Source organism: Drosophila persimilis, unplaced genomic scaffold (assembly GCF_003286085.1).
Source record: "Drosophila persimilis strain 14011-0111.01,24,50 unplaced genomic scaffold, DperRS2 tig00000000-arrow-pilon, whole genome shotgun sequence".
In the NCBI taxonomy this organism is placed as follows: domain Eukaryota; kingdom Metazoa; phylum Arthropoda; class Insecta; order Diptera; family Drosophilidae; genus Drosophila; species Drosophila persimilis.
In genome coordinates, this window is record NW_020825288.1 from 19,039,145 (window position 1) to 19,058,503 (window position 19,359).

The 19,359-nt window shown below is 38.3% G+C and overlaps 1 protein-coding gene across 1 annotated transcript; it reads left to right on the plus strand.

Moving 5' to 3' along the window:
• LOC113564953 (eIF-2-alpha kinase activator GCN1) lies at positions 1–17,368 on the plus strand. Its single transcript, XM_026984677.1, has 4 exons — positions 1–59; positions 115–217; positions 6,391–7,358; positions 10,436–17,368. Exons 1-4 carry the CDS (start codon positions 45–47, stop codon positions 17,243–17,245), a joined length of 7,896 nt encoding a protein of 2,631 aa, XP_026840478.1. The 5' UTR covers positions 1–44; the 3' UTR covers positions 17,246–17,368.
• Positions 17,369–19,359: the final 1,991 nt, after the last annotated feature.

Here is a 19,359-nt window from a genome sequence, read left to right on the forward strand (position 1 = left end):
AGCCCTAAAAAATCATCATTAGATTGGTCCACGTTTTGGCTAAAATGGTGGATACACAGGTTATTACATTAAATATCATATTTTCCTTTTAAATCAAATTTTTTTATGTTACAGTTGTCTAGTGCCTTGCGGGATTTGCCCAATAGGGTATTAAACGTTCACGTGGAGGAGCGGCAGCAATTGTTTCAAAATGTTTCTGCTGTTCTGAAAAATCCAGGTAAGTGTTGCAGTGTTAATATGTATATAAGTAAATTTTATGTAAGCACATAAACATATATAAAACACGATGAATCGATGCAGAAAATTATTGAAAACCAAAAGCTACAAACGGCAGAAAAGCCTTACAGTTCCTCGTATCGTAAAAGCGGTGCATAAAGTGAGTTTATCCAACGATATTATCTGGAACTCCAACACCCAATTAGAATGATTTGTACATATACATCCATATGTATGTATTATTATTTGACATACTCTACTCGTCACTGGAATGGGACAGTCACATTTTGTCTTGTAAAGTATACACCTTTTAAAATACTAACACAAGCTACGTACAAACAGTCTAGAAAAACAGAAAAACAAACAGTCAACATACAGCACCAATTTTTCAATATATCCGGTTTTCGCAATCAATCCAGCAGAACATGTATGATTTTCTTTGGATCAGTGTCCTGTTGTCCTGGCGGCTCAATATAGCCGCCGATGCTTTCAAATTTTCTTTCAATATCTTATACTGGAAGCCATCCATATTTCCTTCCACAAACACCAAATTGCCGACGCCATAGCGCCCCAAACCATTATACTACCGCTTCCATGCTTGACGGTGGGTATCAGATTCTTTACAGAATTCAATGGTTTCTTTAGGTGAACTTGGCTCATGAAACCATCCTTGTGCAAAAAATTGGCAATTGTTCTTGGGTGCATAATGACTCTTGCGCTTATTTTCGGGTATTTACTAACTTCCTTAAGGATGCTTTTCTCGTCGCGACTCGATAGCTTCTTTGGCCTTCCTGATCTCTTCTTATTTTCCGTGGAACTGTTGTTATTGTTGCGAAAGATGGTCTGGACGGTGGATCGACTTAATTTAACTACATCCTCGATTTCGCCATATGATTTTTTATCATGACGAAGACTAAAAATTAAATTTCGAACTAAAGACTGTATTTGCTTCCTTTTTTCCCCCAAAAAAGAGTAACAATAATACTTTTGTGGACCCAATACACCCACTTGATACGCAACGAAGCTAGGCGTCAAAATAGTCGAATTTCACTTTTTGACGTTCTATTTCTTGAATAATTAAAGGGAATTCCCACGCTGCATGTAGACTTTTTTCCTTGAACATTTAATGTTTTTTTCCTAGTTTAAAGTTAAATAGTTGTTATATATAATTTTTTAAAGACTTTTTTCTGAAATAAAGATATTTGTTAGTCTCCTAAATAATGGCACACCAACTTTTGTAATTTTCATTGCGAAAACCCGAAATATTGAAAAATTGGTGCTCTCAGGCGGTCGCTGCGTTTTTCACTTACTTTTCCGGTTTACCTTTTTCTCAAAACGTTCCGTTTTAAGGTGCTCAAGTTTTCAAATATTTTTGTTATCGATATGTTTCATCTTTAATCTTTTTTGGCAAACAAAAACACCTGACCTGGCTGCTTTTTTCAATTGCTTGTTTTGAAGCAAAACGACGGCAGAAATTACATACGTACATATGTACATGAAATTCCATTCCACAAAGCAAACAAATAATATTTTACATAATAAAAATTTGAAGTAATCGTTGAAAGCATTTCGTAGCGAAACCTTTTGTTTGTATCACTCTTAGAAGCAGTTTTCTTAAAAATGTACCTGCCTTTGCAACGTGGTGTACGGAAGACAATGCAAACAAAACAAAACTGAAACTCTTTTTAAGCAACAACCAGGACAAAGAATATGCACGTCGACTTTAGGAGCAGAATCATTTCTATTGACCTCAAGAAAAAAACAAAATGGACCGCTCCACCAGCCATTCAGGCTAATACATTCGTTTAATTGGTGCAGTAAAAACGGGACTAAAATTTACTAAATTTCCAAGTTACCATTAAGTACCATTACCAGTACATATTCGCGGCATCATCGCTGCCAAAACGCTTGCCTGACTGACAAGACAAGTCGCCATCGCCGCAAGCAACTGAGACTCTCCTGGTCCGGAGTCCGCAGTGCTGGGGGGGCGATGAGCGACCCGCCTGTCAGCAGGTGCCCGGGTGTTAGAGCCTCGCCGTCGCTTGGATCTTGGCTGATGGCTCCCAGCGGCCTCGAGTTCATTATGACCTCGATGCCGACGAGGACTGTGGCGAGCTCTTCGGCGGTTAGGAGCGCGCTGCCTACCGCCCGTAGGAGTAGGCTCTTGGCAGTTTTTACACCTGCCTCCCATAGCCCTCGTTCTTTGACGCAAAGTCTCGAATTGCGTCTCCTTGCTCCTTGAGCCTGATCCGCAGAGCGCTGAGATGGCGGCTCGCTCCGACGAAGTTCGTCCCGTTGTCGCAATGGACGACTTGGGGATATCCTCGGCGACCGACGAACCTTTGGAAAGCCAACAAAAACAGTCAGTGGTTAGATCGGAAACTATTTCTAGGTGAACCGCCTTGGACAAAAATCAACGTCAATTGAAAATGGGCGGAGAGCACGGATTCGATCTGCGGTTAAATTCCCCATGAGTTGCGTCAGCAATCGAGGCTTGCATTTAAAACAGCGCATACACGATCGAACTGTCTGACGGCAGTCCTCCTGAGCGTTCACTATCCAAACGCTCTGTCAAAGTATGCTCACAAGTGCTCGTGGGCTGACATGTAGATTAGAATGGTGCAGATGACGAATAAAGCTTCGCACGAATTGCGAGCGGTTAGTGAAAAGCACAGGAAACTTGGCATCGTATGATATAGGAGCTTTGGCTAGTCGCCCCCTCACTCGAAACAAAGAAAACTTACACCAATTCCCTGTGTCTTCATGGATGAATGGGTTTAACCGCTGAAGACTAGGACCAATTGTAGAATATCCGGTGGTTGTATGTAAACTGGATGGAATAGCACCGTTAATCTCATTCAGTTGTTGATCCCAGGTAGTGTGATCTTTCCCACACACGGATCGCTGCCAAAACCGATCGCTTTAAGCGCTCGCTTGCATTCGCTTGAGCCGAATAAAAAGCGGTACAAATATGTTTAATTGAAAATCGAGTTAAAAAAGCTTCAAAGAATCCTGATCGAAATTGAGAACCATGGTCCGTTAAGATGGATTCCGGCACTTCAAACGTAATGAAAATAGTGAATCGAAGTGAATCGTTTCAATGGGCAGAGTATTTTGTACAATGATCCGCGATTATTAATAATCCAATATTCCCTGCCTTTGAACGAGGGTACGGACCTGACAGATCCATGTAGAGTCGGTTAAACGGTCTCTCTGATTGAATTGTCTTTCCCAATGGTGGTCGTACTACTGCATTTGGACTTTTGGTCTGTTGAAAAATTACACAATTATTCACATACTCTCGGATTTGAACCAACATCTTAGGCCAGATCAGGTATCTCTTAAGTTTTTCCACGGTTTTACCCATTCCGCCATGTGATGCGCTAGGAGAATCATGGGCTTGTTTAATAACACTGCTGAGAGGGAACCCATAGTTTTTATGACTGGTTGTCAGATTTAGGATCTCCAATCGGTTATTTTTAAATCTGGGAGTGTTTCTTGGTTCTGCTGAATGCGTTCAATTAAATCAAGATATTCCAACGAAGCGAAATGCTCGAACTCTAAATCGATGATCGCACCTAGGTCTATAAACTCATCGACTGACGACTCATTTTTCCTTGACAGAGTGTCAAGCTCGAATTTCTTAATTCCCTTAATAACTGCTATACATTCTAGTTCCGTAACGGAATAATTCCGTTGCGCTTTGCATAACTTAACCGACATGTATCCGATTGGCATTTCGAAGCCTTCTTCATTCTCTGAGCTAAGCCGCACCCAAGGCCAAAAGAACAAGCATCGTACAATAAGATGATATTCTTAGAAAAATCAGGAGTTCTGAGGATTGGAGCTGATGTTAATCTTCGTTTCCATTCTTCAAAAGCATTGGTTGCGGTTTCATTCCATATTAAGGAGGTATTCTGTTTACTAAGCATCTCGGTCAATGGAAAGCTTACGGAGGCATAATTCTCCACGAAACGTCGATACCATCCGGATAAACCGAAAAACCGCCGTAACTGCTTCACCGTTGTTGGAATTGGGAAGTCGTTGATTGCCTAAATCTTAAATTGATCGATATTTATCTGACCATCATGAAACCGAGATATTTAATCTCTCTCATGCAGACCTTCGATTTTCGAACCTTGGTGGTGATATTCGCTTTTCTTAGGCATAGTGCGATTTCTTGCAAAAGAATCAAGATATACAAATACTCGATTCCGTAAATGTGGGGGTATGGCATGGTCCATTAAGCGGCATAACTGAGGACTGAGGTGCATTTGTCAGACCAAATGGCATGACCTTATATTGGTACAGCGGACGATTAGGAACGGTAAACGCAGTATACGGTCGTGATGGCTCGTCCAATGGTATTTGCCAGAAAGCATGTTTCATATCATATCAGTTATATACCGCGCGGGGGTAAGCGGCTTAAGATCCCGTCAATATGTGGTAAGGGGTAAGCATCCTTCCTCGTGTATTTATTGATTTCGCGAGATTCTACACACAACCGAACCTTATCACCTTTTTGAACAAGGACACAATTACTACTCCAAGGACTGCAAGAAGGTTCTATGATATCGAGAACATGTTATCTACCTCAGCAAAGGCCAGTGTCTTTGTTTGTTTAATCGCCTAATGCTAATCGCGCCTAATCGAAATAATGCTGTTTCGGCCTAACCCTTCTCATTCGTACGAAGGAAAAATTTCAATAACACCTTGCAGTATTTTCTGCTCTCTACTAGAATGTTTGTGTAACTTGGGTGAGCTTTCTTCATCCACCGTGGGACCTACATCTGACTCAAGTTTAAATTTTCTAAAAAAATCAATTCCTAAGTAAACCTCTTGGGTTAAGTCTGGTATGATAAAGAAATCTATACTTTCCGTGAGTCTACGATATGTAATAGTCACTGTGAAAATGCCCTCAACCGAGCATTTTGTTGGGCTGTTTTTACTCTAACCGACGCTCCAAAATCTAATAAGGCGTTGTAAACATTGTCTTCAATCGTGATGGGTGTGTACAGATGATTATCTCCTGTGCTGAATATACCCGATACTCAAAATGAGTATTGGGGTATATTAGATTTGTGGTAAAAGTGGATGTGTGTAACGTCGAGAAGGAATCGTTTCCGACCCCATAAAGTATATATATTCTTGATCAGCATCAATAGCCGAGTCGATTGAGCCCTGTCTGCCTGTCCGTCTGTCCGTCTGTCCGTCCGTCCGTCCGTCCGTCCGTCCGTCCTTATCAGCGCCTAGTGCTCAATGACTATAAGAGCTAGAGCAGCGACATTTTATATCCGGACTTCGGTGATATGTCACTGTTGCAGGTATATTTCAAAACTTTGCCCCACCCCCTCCCGCCCCCAGAAAGGACGAAAATCTGTTGCATCCAAAATATTGCAGATTTGAGAAAACTAAAAACGCACAATCATATCATATGACCATATCTATCCGGTTGCTGAATCTGGATCAGATCGGATCATTTTTATAGCCAAAAGGAACAAGGAACAAATCAATTTGCAGTGGCTACGCAGCGACTGACGTCACGCTCAGACTGATTTTCTGTTCTTTGTCGTGTCGCTTAATATTAGCGGCGTCTGCCGGAGGAGAGCCATACTGAATGTAGAGTTGCGGTGTCCGCAGCAACTCACAACGTTCCCCTTCGTTTTTTTAATGGAAATACTTCTCCACAAATCAAAACCTAGATGGACGCTGTTTATATGGACTCTTTCCAATCATTTGCAACTGTAAAGTTCTGGTCTGCTGTCATCTAGTTGTCTGGAAAAAGAAAAAATGATCACAGAACGGATTTATTTTGAAAATTGCGGATAGACGGTCAGAAACCTTTCGGACCGTCCTATTCAAAATACTATTTTTTGTTACCTGGTACTCGAGGAATGTAGGGGTATATTAGGTTTGTTGTGAAAGTGGATGCTGAGTGAAAAACATTAACAAAAGAGAAGTGTAAAATTCGGTCTTAGCTTGAGCGAAGAGCGAGTTGAGCGAAAACATATTTTATCGGGTCTTTTTTGTCTCATTCAATACATATGTCCATAAATGAGACTTTTCGTATGTATGTATGTTTGGTTCTGGGAAATATTTGGTTTTTAGATATTGTTATCAAACAACATTGTTATCAATACAAAAAATGTCTAACTTTATTTTTATTTTTTTTAGGGATTAATTCAACGATAATTCGAGGGATATGTAAAGTGATTGCTACAACAATAAACAAATACAAGGATCTTCAATCACAACTCATCGTTCGGAGCCTCGTGGCTGATCTTGTCACTATTCATCATGATTTGACAGTAGAACATATGTTAAATGTCTTCAAAACACTTTTGTTTAAGGAATTTAATACGGTTTCCCCACAAAAATCTTGTAAGCCGGCTGTTGTCGCATTGGGATGGATTGCTGTAATATTAAAGCTTGCAAATCGCCAATCAAATATTTATAAAACCGAAAAAGCAAGATTGATTGAGTATCAAACATTGCTATATCAAATGACTTTATTGGGGCCACATCAACGCTTTGTCGATGCATCAACGAAAATAATATTTGATTTATGGTTGGATAGTAGCACTACTTATGATGAAACTCTGGCCACAATATTTCAAATGGAGTTAAATACAAATGCGACCATTATGATAATGGTTATGATCAAATTTGAAGCTAAGAGTAGCAAATCCATTATATTGAGATCACATACAGAAAAAATTGTGGAATATTTTGTCAAAAGCATGATTTCATGCAAATACAAACCCGACAAGTCGTTCATTCTGGCTTGTCGTCCATTGTTGGAATCACTTGCTGAATCCGAATTTGATTTTCATATATATCCTCCTTTAAAAAGGTCTATATTGCGAAGCCCTGAAAATACTCTAGAAAGTATTGGATTAATTTTTGACATGGTTAATATTGATTGTAGTCGGTACGCTTGCGAAATAGGAAAAGTTTTAATTAAGAACTTATACAGCAAGGGTGACAATACACGACGCGAATCGCTTGAATCGTTGAAACTTCTTTCGCAAAAATGCTCTGATGCCATTATTATTAAAGAATTATTGGAAGAAATTTTTTCTGTGTTAAACGGCGCTGATGGAAAAATAAACGTAGTCGAATACAGGCTCAATTTAATACAGGTAAATATATCTTTTCCTACTCTTATACTTATAAGAAAGCAATTTTGGGTTGTGGTTGGTCCTTTTAAAGAACGAACAATCGACAATAAAAGCATTGAAGGAAATAGGTCCATCAATAATTAAAATAATAACAAAAAATTGGTAAAAATGTGTCTAAAAAATCTCAGCTTAGGGAAGAAAACTTAGGAAAACTTACATTTTTTAATAGAAAACAAAAATAATTTTTATACCCGATACTCAAAATGAGTATTGGGGTATATTAGATTTGTGGTAAAAGTGGATGTGTGTAACGTCCAGAAGGAATCGTTTCCGACCCTATAAAGTATATATATTCTTGATCAGCATCAATAGCCGAGTCGATTGAGCCCTGTCTGTCTGTCCGTCCGTCCGTCTGTCCGTCTGTCCGTCCCCTTCAGCGCCTAATGCTCAAAGACTATAAGAGCTAGAGCAACGATGTTTTGGATCCAGACTTCTGTGATATGTCACTGCTCCAAAAAGATTTCAAAACTTTGCCCCGCCCACTTCCGCCCCCACAAAGGGCGAAAATCTGTGGCATCCACAATTTCGACGATACGAGAAAACTAAAAACGCAGAATCGTAGAAGATGGCTATATCTTCTAGAGTGCAAAATTTGAACCAGATCGTATAATTATTACAGCCAGAATCACGAAAACAATTTCACTCTTTCTTGCTCTGTCTCACTCTAACACACAGGTTTCATGGTCGGTTTTGCCAATTGCAAAATATGAGTTCAAGGATCTCAGAACCTATAAAAGCCAGAGCAACCAAATTTGGTATCCACACTCCTGTGATATCAGACCTTGGCCGTTTCATGTCCAAATTTCGCCACACCCCCTTCCGCCCCCGCAAAAGACGAAAATCTGAGGCAACCACAAATCTCAGAGACTATTAAGGCTAGAGTAACCAAATTTGGTGCACACACTCCTTTAAGATGTCACTATAAAACGTATATCTCAGAATTTCGCCCCACCCCCATCCGCCCCCACAAAGGACGAAAATCTGTTGCATCCACAATATTGCAGATTTGAGAAAACTAAAAACGCAGAATCATAGATAATGACCATATCTATTAGATTGCTGAATCTGGATCAGATCAGATCATTTTTATAGCCAAAAGGAACAAATCAATTTGCAGTGGCTACGCAGCGCCCGACGTCACGCTCAGACTGATTTTCTGTCTCTCTCGTACGCACTCTTTGTCGTGTCGTTAAATATTAGCGGCGTCTGCCGGAGGAGAGCCATACTAACTTAGTATCGGGTATAACCGTAGAGTTGCGGTGTCCGCAGCAACTCACAACGTTCCCCCTCGTTTTTTTTTAACATAGAAAATGGCTATACCATTTTGGCTATAAATAATTTTCTGTGGGAAAAACAGTTCCAGGGAAAAAGTTTTAAGGAAAGTAACTATTAGTAATTATTGGAGTTGACCATATACTCCTGAAGCTTCTGCAGCCTATGGAGCATTGAACCTGACAAGTTTTGAAGAGTTTATATTTTACTATTGTCCCATTCAGCAACGATCGCTGCAAGTCAGCCCCACAGATCCACACTTAAAATATACCAATTGTATGAAAGTACTGATTGAAAGAAGACGAAAGAAAAACAAACGGGACATCAAAATCAAAAACGACCAGACGCGTGCTTTTCTTAAATCTTCTTTGCAGTCATTCGTTTACAAATTTTCTTGGATCAATAACAAAGGAGCCGACTAAAATTATATGGCGAAAGCAATGTATGCTGTTGAATGTCTTTTGAGGACACTCTTCGCTGCCAGCTGAAATAATCATGACTCCATTACAGCTATTTTGCTATTTTTTCGATTCACAAATCTTGAATATGATCGTCGAGGAAACAATGCGTGCAGCTTTAACCGACAATATAGCAAATAAGTTCAAAGTGAACAATGATGATATCCACCATTAAAACGGTATTTTGATACATATGTCCATTTATCGCTACCCGAATCTAAAAAACTACTGGGGGAAAAACGCGTTTGGACCTATACAAACCTCCATGCCCCGAAGCAAATTTGAGGCAATTAAGCAGTACTTCTCACTGAGTGATGAAAGAGAGCGGATCAAAAAGGGGTAACCAGACTATGATCCACTGTTCCTCACGCGCAGATTTGTCGACTGTCTCAATCAAAGGTTTGACTCCGTGCCAAAGCAAGCCCGCCTTTGAGTGGACGAACAAATGTGCAACACAAAAATTAAGCACCACTTGCGCCAGTATATGCCCAATAAGCCACAAAAGTGGGGTATCAAGCTATTTGTCTTGTGCGATTATTTTGGCTATGCATACCGCTTTGAGATCTATAGCGGTGATCCACTGTATCGGCGTCAATCACCAGTCAAAGCATTAGACCAAATTTTTTGAGGACCAAACAATTGACGTTTTAATGTGGCTTATTCAATTTTCCGACTTAAATCCAATCGAAAACTTGTGGGGAGATTTACGACACGAAATTAGCTAAGTTTTTATTTTCAAATAATCAATAATTTTCGGAGGGCGTCCAAAAGTTGGGTTATGAGACACCTGCCAGACGCTTATAAATACGCTCAAATAAAAGCGGATTCATCAGATATTTAATATTAAATCCTATTTAGGAAAAAAAATATAAAAATCAGTTAACAAACTTCTTTCATAACAATTCTTGAAGTGTACCTATTATTTTTAGCAGCCTGACATTGACTTTGAAGTATAAATAGAGCTATTTTCTATTATAACATTGTCCTATAATATAATCAAGTTTATTTTTATGGAAAACGAATACTTAAGGAATAATTGAGAACTAATTTTAAGTTTAAAATATTGTTTTGTTATGTTATATGTGTACCCATTATTAAGATCAACTAAATAAGGAATACCCCTGATACAAATGTACCACATATCTTCTTGCCATGTTCACCCGATCAATATTTTTGTTTCCTTCAAATTTCTGTGTCGGCCATCGTGTATTTTGGAATGACCTTTCCGAGTTGTGTTTTTTCTATTCATAAATACTACGATATACTACTATAATACTAAAATATATATATTTGTATTCTTTATTTCAGGGAGCGGGCTTTTTAAGTTTTAACAACATAAGCCAGGACCAATGTTTAACCGTTTTAGATGAGGCAGTGAACTTGTTTTGGAAGGCTTTGGAATGTGAGACACAGGAAAAAGTTATTTGCTGTACTTTAGACATGTTTGCCTTATGGACTCAAAAGCTACGAAATGAGCTTCCCAGTGTTATTATTAATATCTTTAAAACTGGAATTCATCAAAAGAACACAAATCAAATCATAAGGCAAAGTTATCTGGAATGGCTTCTTCTATCTATACAAAATACAACGGCTAACAATCACAGTTCCATTGTACCAGATCTAATCTCTTTGTATACTAAAGCCTTAGTTAATGCTTCCCAATTATGTCACGCATCAGAAGCAGCCTGCATTGCCTGTATTCTTCTGATATTAGAGAAGCCTACCGAGAACTACAGCCACTTTTGGACAACGGTGTTTGATATGAACAAACAGTATTTCTACAATGAAAAGTTTATTGCAACAGCACCAACTGAGACGCTGTGTCATATTTCATTAATGGCAAGAACGCTGATTTTATCATATTCAGAAAAAATTAAATATCAGTTTGGCCCATTAATCCGGACGTTAGTTCATAACTTGTGTAGCAATTCACTTAAGGTGCGAAATTTTACAAAAATTCAGGTAATGAAAATTATTAGAGCCCCTAAAGGTGTCGACTTTGTTAAATTAGCGCTTAATGAATTTAGTAAACGCATTAATACGGTGAACATTCAAAATGAAGGCGAGAATTGTATTGACCAGTTTGGAATCCCAACACAAGCATACGTAGACACATTACAAGTTTTGACTGACTTACAGAATATTAGTTATGAAGACTCTGTCGAGGTTGCCATGCAACTACTTCTTATTTCCCACCATCCGGCTATCGTAATCAATAATCCTTTTTTTTGGGAAACCACCATATTAAATAATTTTCGGCTCAAACCAGAAAATTTAATTTCATGTAAGAAAAATAATATTGTTGTTGAATATATCGAGAATTTTATAGTTTGTGCGTCTTACGAAAATACCATATCAACATTGGTGCGCCTTAGTCCCGACCTTATTGTTCCCATCATTATATTTCATTTTAAAAAGTATCTTCTTGATTCGGACAATTATAGTATAACTAATGAGGAATTCTTAACATATATGACACCAGATGGTGAATTGTATGATAAAACTGTAATCCCACATGTAGACTCACAATATGCTACAACTCGTGTCAAACGAGAAAATAAAGTTTACAGCTATAAAGAACAGTTAGAAGAGATTGAGCTTCGTCGCGAAATTGATGAAAAACGACAAAAAGAGGGTAAATCTAAGACGACTAAACTTACCCAAAAGCAAGAGGAACAAATTAAAAATCAAACAGAAAAAGAGCTACGCATCAAGTTACGAGTTAAAAATTTGAATGAAAGACTGCTTTGTAAAATATGCTTACTTAAAGCTTCAATTTGTGGAAATGGAAAATATGTTTCTTTATATTTTTACACATTTTTAAATGATATCTTAAAAGCCACGGGAAGCCCACTTAGCGCAGAAGCTCTGACTGAACTTTATATATCCTTGCACACCATTTGTTTCAAAAATCAGCCAAAACTTGCCCGGGATATTGCGATCGCGACAGTTAAACTTCAAAAACCTTCGTGTAATTTAAAAGATGAATATAATTCTATAGATTTACACAAAGCAATCGAAGAAATTATGTCTACTCTGGAAGACCATACCAATTCAAAACATTTGGACTCTTCATCATTTTCATATGCCTTTGAATTTCTTCGACGAGCATTATTATTTTTAAAATGCGACTCAAATAATAAACTCATCTCTATAGGCATACAAATGATCGGTATTCACGCGCAAGTTCGAGATGAAACTTCAGATTGTGAACCAAAGTTTTTGCCTAGGCTGGGTATGTTTGAAACATTATTGAATATATTTGAAAATAATAAAAATCAAACCCAAACGGCCTGGGCAATTTTAGAAGTTGCGAAATCTTCCACCGGAGCTGCTAGCCCGGATAACCATATAATTATGGTATTTTTAGAAGCATTGCAATGTAATATAGACTCTGTAAGAAACATTGCATTGCGTGCATTAAAAATAATGATAGAAGCCATTGTTAATCATTTAAAAGTTCACAATGACCTTCAAAAAGAAATTATTGTCAGGCTTTGGATAGCCAAATTCGATGTTGCTGGTGAAAATAGAGATCTGGCCGAAATTGTCTGGAATATGGCTAATCTACCTCTCCCAGAGTTTAGTGAAATTATATTTAATATCACACACTATGAACTGTGTATCCAAAAGGCAGCTGCAGAGTCACTAATTCCACTTATAAAGACTGACGAAACGTTAGTTCAAAGTGGAATAAAGAAATTATTAGACATTTACAATGAAAAGCTTTCACTTATACCTCCTGTAGTGGATCAATTTGACCGTGAAATCGAGCCAGCAACAGACCAATGGAAAGCACGAAGAGGTGTTGCGTTTGCATTTTCCCAAATGGCCCCATACTTATCTGTTGAAGATATTAATTTCATTATGCATTTTATGGTATCCCAGGGTCTTGGAGATCGTGAGGATATCGTGCATAAGGAAATGTTAGCGGCTGCATTAAAGATCGTTGACATACATGGTAAAGAAACAATTGTAAGCTTATTACCTGTATTTGAAGAATTTCTTGATAAAGCACCGAAATCCCAGAGTTATGATAACATTCGTCAAGCTGTCGTAATTTTAATGGGATCTCTAGCTAGACATTTAGAAAAAGATGATAAACGAATTGATCCAATTGTTAAACGGCTACTAACTGCACTGTCTACTCCGTCTCAACAAGTACAAGAAGCGGTATCAAATTGCTTACCTCATCTAATTCCTTCCGTAAGAGATGAAGCTCCAATTATGATTAAAAAACTTCTACATTCACTAGCAAAGTCAGATAAATATGGTGAGAGACGTGGTGCAGCGTATGGTATCGCTGGTATTGTGAAAGGACTTGGAATTTTATCACTGAAGCAACTAGATATAATGTCTAAACTAACAGCTTATATTCAAGAAAAAAAAAATTACAGATCCCGAGAAGGAGCTTTGTTTGCTTTTGAAGTATTATGTACCACACTTGGTCGCTTGTTTGAACCATATATTGTCCATGTTTTACCACATTTGTTGCAGTGCTTTGGCGACTCATCCCAATACGTCAGACAAGCGGCGGATGACACTGCTAAAGTAGTGATGGGAAAGCTTTCAGCTCATGGCGTTAAACTAGTACTGCCATCACTTTTAGATGCTCTTGACGAAGATTCCTGGAGAACAAAGACAGCCTCTGTAGAGTTGTTGGGTGCAATGGCATTTTGTGCTCCAAAACAGCTTTCATCTTGCTTACCTAGTATAGTCCCGAAGTTAATAGAAGTGCTCGGTGATTCCCACACAAAAGTACAAGAGTCCGGTGCGGAAGCTCTTAAAGTAATAGGATCGGTTATTAAAAATCCGGAAATTCAAGAAATTGTTCCTATTTTATTGAAAGCCTTGGAGGACCCGTCTAATAACACATCAGCATGCTTACAATGCTTACTAAAGACAAAATTTGTGCATTTCATTGACGCCCCCTCATTAGCTCTTATTATGCCAGTGGTTCAAAGAGCTTTTATGGACCGATCCACAGAAACAAGAAAAATGGCAGCACAAATTATTGGAAATATGTATTCGCTTACAGATCAAAAAGATTTGGCCCCATACCTACCAAGTATTATTCCTGGCCTGAAGTCATCTTTGTTGGATCCAGTTCCGGAAGTGAGAGCTGTATCTGCTCGAGCTCTTGGGGCTATGGTTAAGGGGATGGGCGAAACCTCATTTGAAAATTTATTGCCATGGTTAATGCAAACTTTAACATCAGAGTCAAGTAGTGTGGATCGTAGTGGTGCAGCACAAGGACTCTCTGAAGTAGTTGGTGGGCTTGGAGTCGAAAAGATGCATAAACTTATGCCCGAAATAATTTCTACTGCAGAAAGAATTGATATTGCTCCACACGTAAAAGATGGTTATATAATGATGTTTATTTATATGCCTGGCGCGTTTCCTGAGGAATTTACACCCTATATCGGACAAATAATCAATCCAATCCTAAAAGCATTAGCTGATGAGAGTGAATATGTGCGTGAGACAGCTTTAAAAGCAGGTCAGCGAATTGTCAATTTGTATGCAGAAACAGCTGTAGCGCTTCTTCTCCCCGAGCTTGAAAAGGGACTATTTGATGATAACTGGCGAATAAGATATAGCTCAGTTCAATTGCTAGGCGATTTACTGTATCGCATATCTGGCGTATCTGGAAAAATGACTACTGAAACTGCTAGCGAAGATGACAATTTTGGAACTGAACATTCACACACAGCTATTATTCGTTTTTTGGGTGACGAGCGGCGAAATAGAGTATTGTCTGGACTTTATATGGGACGCAGTGATGTTTCTTTAATGGTTCGGCAAGCTGCGTTGCATGTGTGGAAAATAGTTGTAACGAATACTCCGAGGACTCTTCGTGAAATTCTTCCTACATTGTTTGGTTTACTACTAGGATGTTTAGCAAGCACTAGTTATGACAAACGACAAGTAGCTGCTCGAACATTAGGAGACTTAGTAAGAAAACTTGGCGAAAGAGTACTACCTGAAATCATACCAATTCTTGAAAATGGATTAAACTCTGATCACCCGGATCAACGGCAGGGTGTATGCATTGGTTTATCGGAAATAATGGCATCCACATCAAAAGAAATGGTCCTTACATTTGTAAACAGCTTAGTCCCGACAGTACGTAAAGCTTTGTCCGATCCTCTACCAGAAGTTCGAGAAGCGGCAGCAAAAACATTTGAATCTTTACATAGCACAGTAGGATCTCGAGCTCTAGATGATATATTGCCTTTCATGCTTGAAGGTCTTTCCAATCCGGATCCTCTTATTGCGGAGAATACTTTAGATGGACTGCGACAAGTTATGTCTATTAAATCAAGAGTAGTATTACCTTACCTCGTTCCCCAATTAACTTCTCCTCCAGTTAATACCAAAGCTTTATCTATTCTGGTATCTGTAGCTGGTGATGCATTAACGAAATACTTGCCAAAAATATTATCAGCATTATTAGATGCCTTATCAGAATCGTATGGTTCTGCAAATGAACAACAGGAGTTAGATTATTGTCAAACTGTCATATTATCAGTAACTGATGAAGTTGGTATAAGAACAATAATGGATACCTTACTAATTTCAGCAAACTCGGATGATCTATGCACTCGAAAGTCCTCGGCAAGTTTGCTTTCTGCATTTTGCATTCACTCACCAGGTGACTACTCACAATACATTCCCCAACTCTTACGTTGTCTACTTGGGCTAATGGCTGATCACGATAAAGACATCTTACAAAAATCATGGGAAGCTTTAAATGCTGTAATTAAGGGACTAAATTCGGCACAACAAATAGCTCACGTATCTGATGTTCGCCAAGCAGTTCGGTTTGCTGCGAGTGAATTAAAAGAGCCTGAGCTACCAGGATTTTGTTTACCCAAAGGCATAACTCCATTGCTGCCTGTTTTTCGAGAAGCAATTTTAAATGGCTTACCAGAAGAAAAGGAAAATGCTGCTCAAGGGCTGGGTGAAGTTATTTATCTCACTAGTGCACAATCCCTACAACCATCTGTAGTACATATAACCGGTCCATTGATTCGAATACTGGGGGATCGGTTTAATGCAGCGGTCAAAGCTGCCGTTTTAGAAACATTAGCCATTTTGCTTAACAAAGTCGGTGTTATATTAAAACAGTTTTTACCACAGCTTCAGACCACTTTCCTTAAAGCATTGCATGATCAAAACAGAAACGTTAGGATGAAAGCTGGTAAAGCCCTATCGGAGCTAGTGGCAATCCACTCTAGAGCAGATCCTTTATTTAACGAAATTCACAATGGAATAAAAAATACTGATGATTCTGCTGTCAGGGAAACAATGTTGTATGCTCTTCGTAATATTGTGAGTTCTTCTGGAGACAAAATGTCCGAGTCAATAAGAAAACAAGTATTTGCCACCTTATTAACCATGGTTGGACATCAAGAAGATATTACTCGAAATGCTGTTTGCGGGTGCTTAGGAGCTTTGTTGAAGTATATGCCAGCTGCACAAATTGACGATATATTAAATAATTTAATACTTAACAACAATACAGACGATATGCTAATTAAACATGGGCACACAGTTATATTGTTTGTTGCTTTGAAGGAATGCCCTAATGAAGTTCTCACATCAAACTTAAATGAAAAAATAAAGAAAAATATATTGTGTAATATTGTATCAGAAAAAGTGCCAATTGCTAGTAATGCTATTAGAGCTGCCACCTATCTTTTGGAGCACACTCTTCTTAATAAAAGTGAGCTTCCTACAACCATTATAGTAGCACTAGCTAGAGCAATGAATCATTCTAGTAATGACGTGAAACAATTGGTTGCTAAAAGTTGTACACATCTTTCAAAGAATTTAACAGCAGAACAAATTGGGGCAGACGTTTTAAAATATTTGGTTCCTATGTTGGTAAATGGCACGAAAGAAAAGAATGGCTACGTGAAATCCAATTCAGAATTAGCCCTTATTTCCATTTTAAGACTAAGGACCGACGACTCAACGTATTCCAGAATATCAGAAGTCTTAGAATCGGGAGCTAAAGATTCATTAAGCGAAGTTGTAACAAAAGTTCTAAAACGGGCAGCAGCCCAGTCAGTAGTAAGGGAAGAAGACTTAGACGACACCTTGCAAACCTAATTTCGACCTAAATCGTATACTTAGCACGATAAAATAGTAAACAAAATATATAGTCTCAAAATAGTTATAAATATTGCAATTTTTAAATACGTTTTGTAAACAGTAATAAAGATTTGTATATTATTCGGTTGCCTTTTATTTAAAAAATGAAATATGACCGTTTCTTCCAAAGTAACGAAAATCGGTCGTAGGGGGTGGATCGACTTTGAGAATATATTAATAAATCAAGATGAAAGGTCACAGTAGACTTCGGTTTCTTGCTTATCGATTTCTAAGTTTTCAGTAAAACCACTACATACCGTGCAATACTACAAAGTAACCATTGTGAGCAACAGAGGTCCCGCTGCGGTGCCACGCGGACTAAGGCATATATATACTTTATTTACCTTTGTTGCTCACAATGGTTAAAACAGCCAAAATTGCTCGTAAGAATTAATATCGTCGATGTTAAAAAACACATGGATGCCATTCTTTTTACTGTAATGTGTAATGTGTAAATCATAGAATTTGTATAGCCGATACTCAAAATGGTAAAAGTGGATGTGTCGCCCAGAAGGAAGCGTTCCTGATCCTGATATTCCTGATCAGCATCAATAGCCGAGTCGATTGAGCCCTGTCTGTCTGTCCGTCCCTATTAGCGCCTAGTGCTCAAAGACTTACTTGTTTGAGGTTTGTTTGCGGCGCAAACAAAGGCAGCTGACTAAGTGTTTGCTTCAAAGCAAAGACAATTTGGAAATATGGAAAATAGTCGTACAGGTATGTAGATTCCACGTTGTATGTTGGTGTGTTTTGTGTTTCGAGTGTTTTTACAACTGAAATTTAGCAAATGTAGTTGTGTTCTGTGGAGTGTAACTTATTCGGCGCGCGCTCTTGCTAGCAACTATAATTGGTATATTTTTCGTTAAAGTATTACGGTTATTAGATTACGGTGATAATAACATCTTTTGCCACTTTTTGCCCGTTTTCGAAAAAAAAGATGGCATATAGAAGCCAAGTATGAGTTTCGCCGTTTAATATTGCTAGAGGTTTGGGACAACAACGGGCGTGATGACTCTGCCGTAACAAAGTGGGTGTTGGAATAAATTAACAAAAATAAAGTTAGCAACTCACACGTTGATAAAATTGAGGAAACTCTGCACAGTTCAAGTAGTCAAAACGATTTGCAGACCAACTCAAACAAATCTTTGAATATTTTGCTCAGGTTTCAATGCAAATCCTTTTTGACCATACAGTTTAAAGAATATTAGTCCTGCAAAAAAAAGTTTTATCTCAAAGGGGAAATGTTTCACGTTGCAAGTGAATAGGAAGTTACGGATTTGATGGATTTACTGGTATAAGCAGAAGTGTCGATCAGAAAAACCTGCTTCCCTGGATCTTTCCCTTTTTGTCAGCACTATGATACCATTAACATTAGAAGATGCAAGCCAACAAGTTCTTGGAATGGTAAAATACTTAACGCTTTAACTGGTACGCCATCAACTCAGTGTTGTGCAATATGTGGGGTCAAACCTAAACAACTTCTCGAAACCACTGATTTTTACTCCGAAAGTTTTCAGCCAAGACCTTCGACTCTAAAATATGGTATCAGTCCCTTGCATGCCTATATTCGTTTTTTTGTAATTTGTATTAAACGTATTCTATAGGCTTCAAATTCAACAATTAATAAACAAATAAAATGAATCAATCTATACAAAAAAAATTATTTCATATAAATCGGTAAGTTGGTTGAAAAGATATTGTTGCGTGACCTTCCATCTATGTCGGCGATGATTTGTTTTATTTTATCGTAATTATGAAGTCTAGTGTTAGTTAGGCTAGGGCAAAGCGGGAGCGCAATAATTTTCCATGGAGCCCCCGGGTGGACTGTAAAGTTAAGTATAGGCAACAACAAGATACAAGGTTGACACAAGAAATTGACATATATGCAAACATAATCGTTGTCCGCGTCGTGGTGTGTGTGTGAGCCCTGCGATAAAGCCAGGAAAGTAACAGTTGGATTCAAAAATCCAAAAGAGCAATCAGAGGTATTTGTGCAGAAAATTGAAGGCTGAGCAAAAGACATTCAGATCTTCCTGTGAAGTGTCTTGTGCTGAAAACATTGCACTTGGCCTTCT

Excerpts from the sequence above, each read along its gene's own strand:
- LOC113564953 (XM_026984677.1), top strand. Across the intron at positions 218-6,390 it reads TGCTGTTCTGAAAAATCCAG|GGATTAATTCAACGATAATT; the intron begins GTAAGTGTTGCA and ends TATTTTTTTTAG. Across the intron at positions 7,359-10,435 it reads ACAGGCTCAATTTAATACAG|GGAGCGGGCTTTTTAAGTTT; the intron begins GTAAATATATCT and ends TCTTTATTTCAG.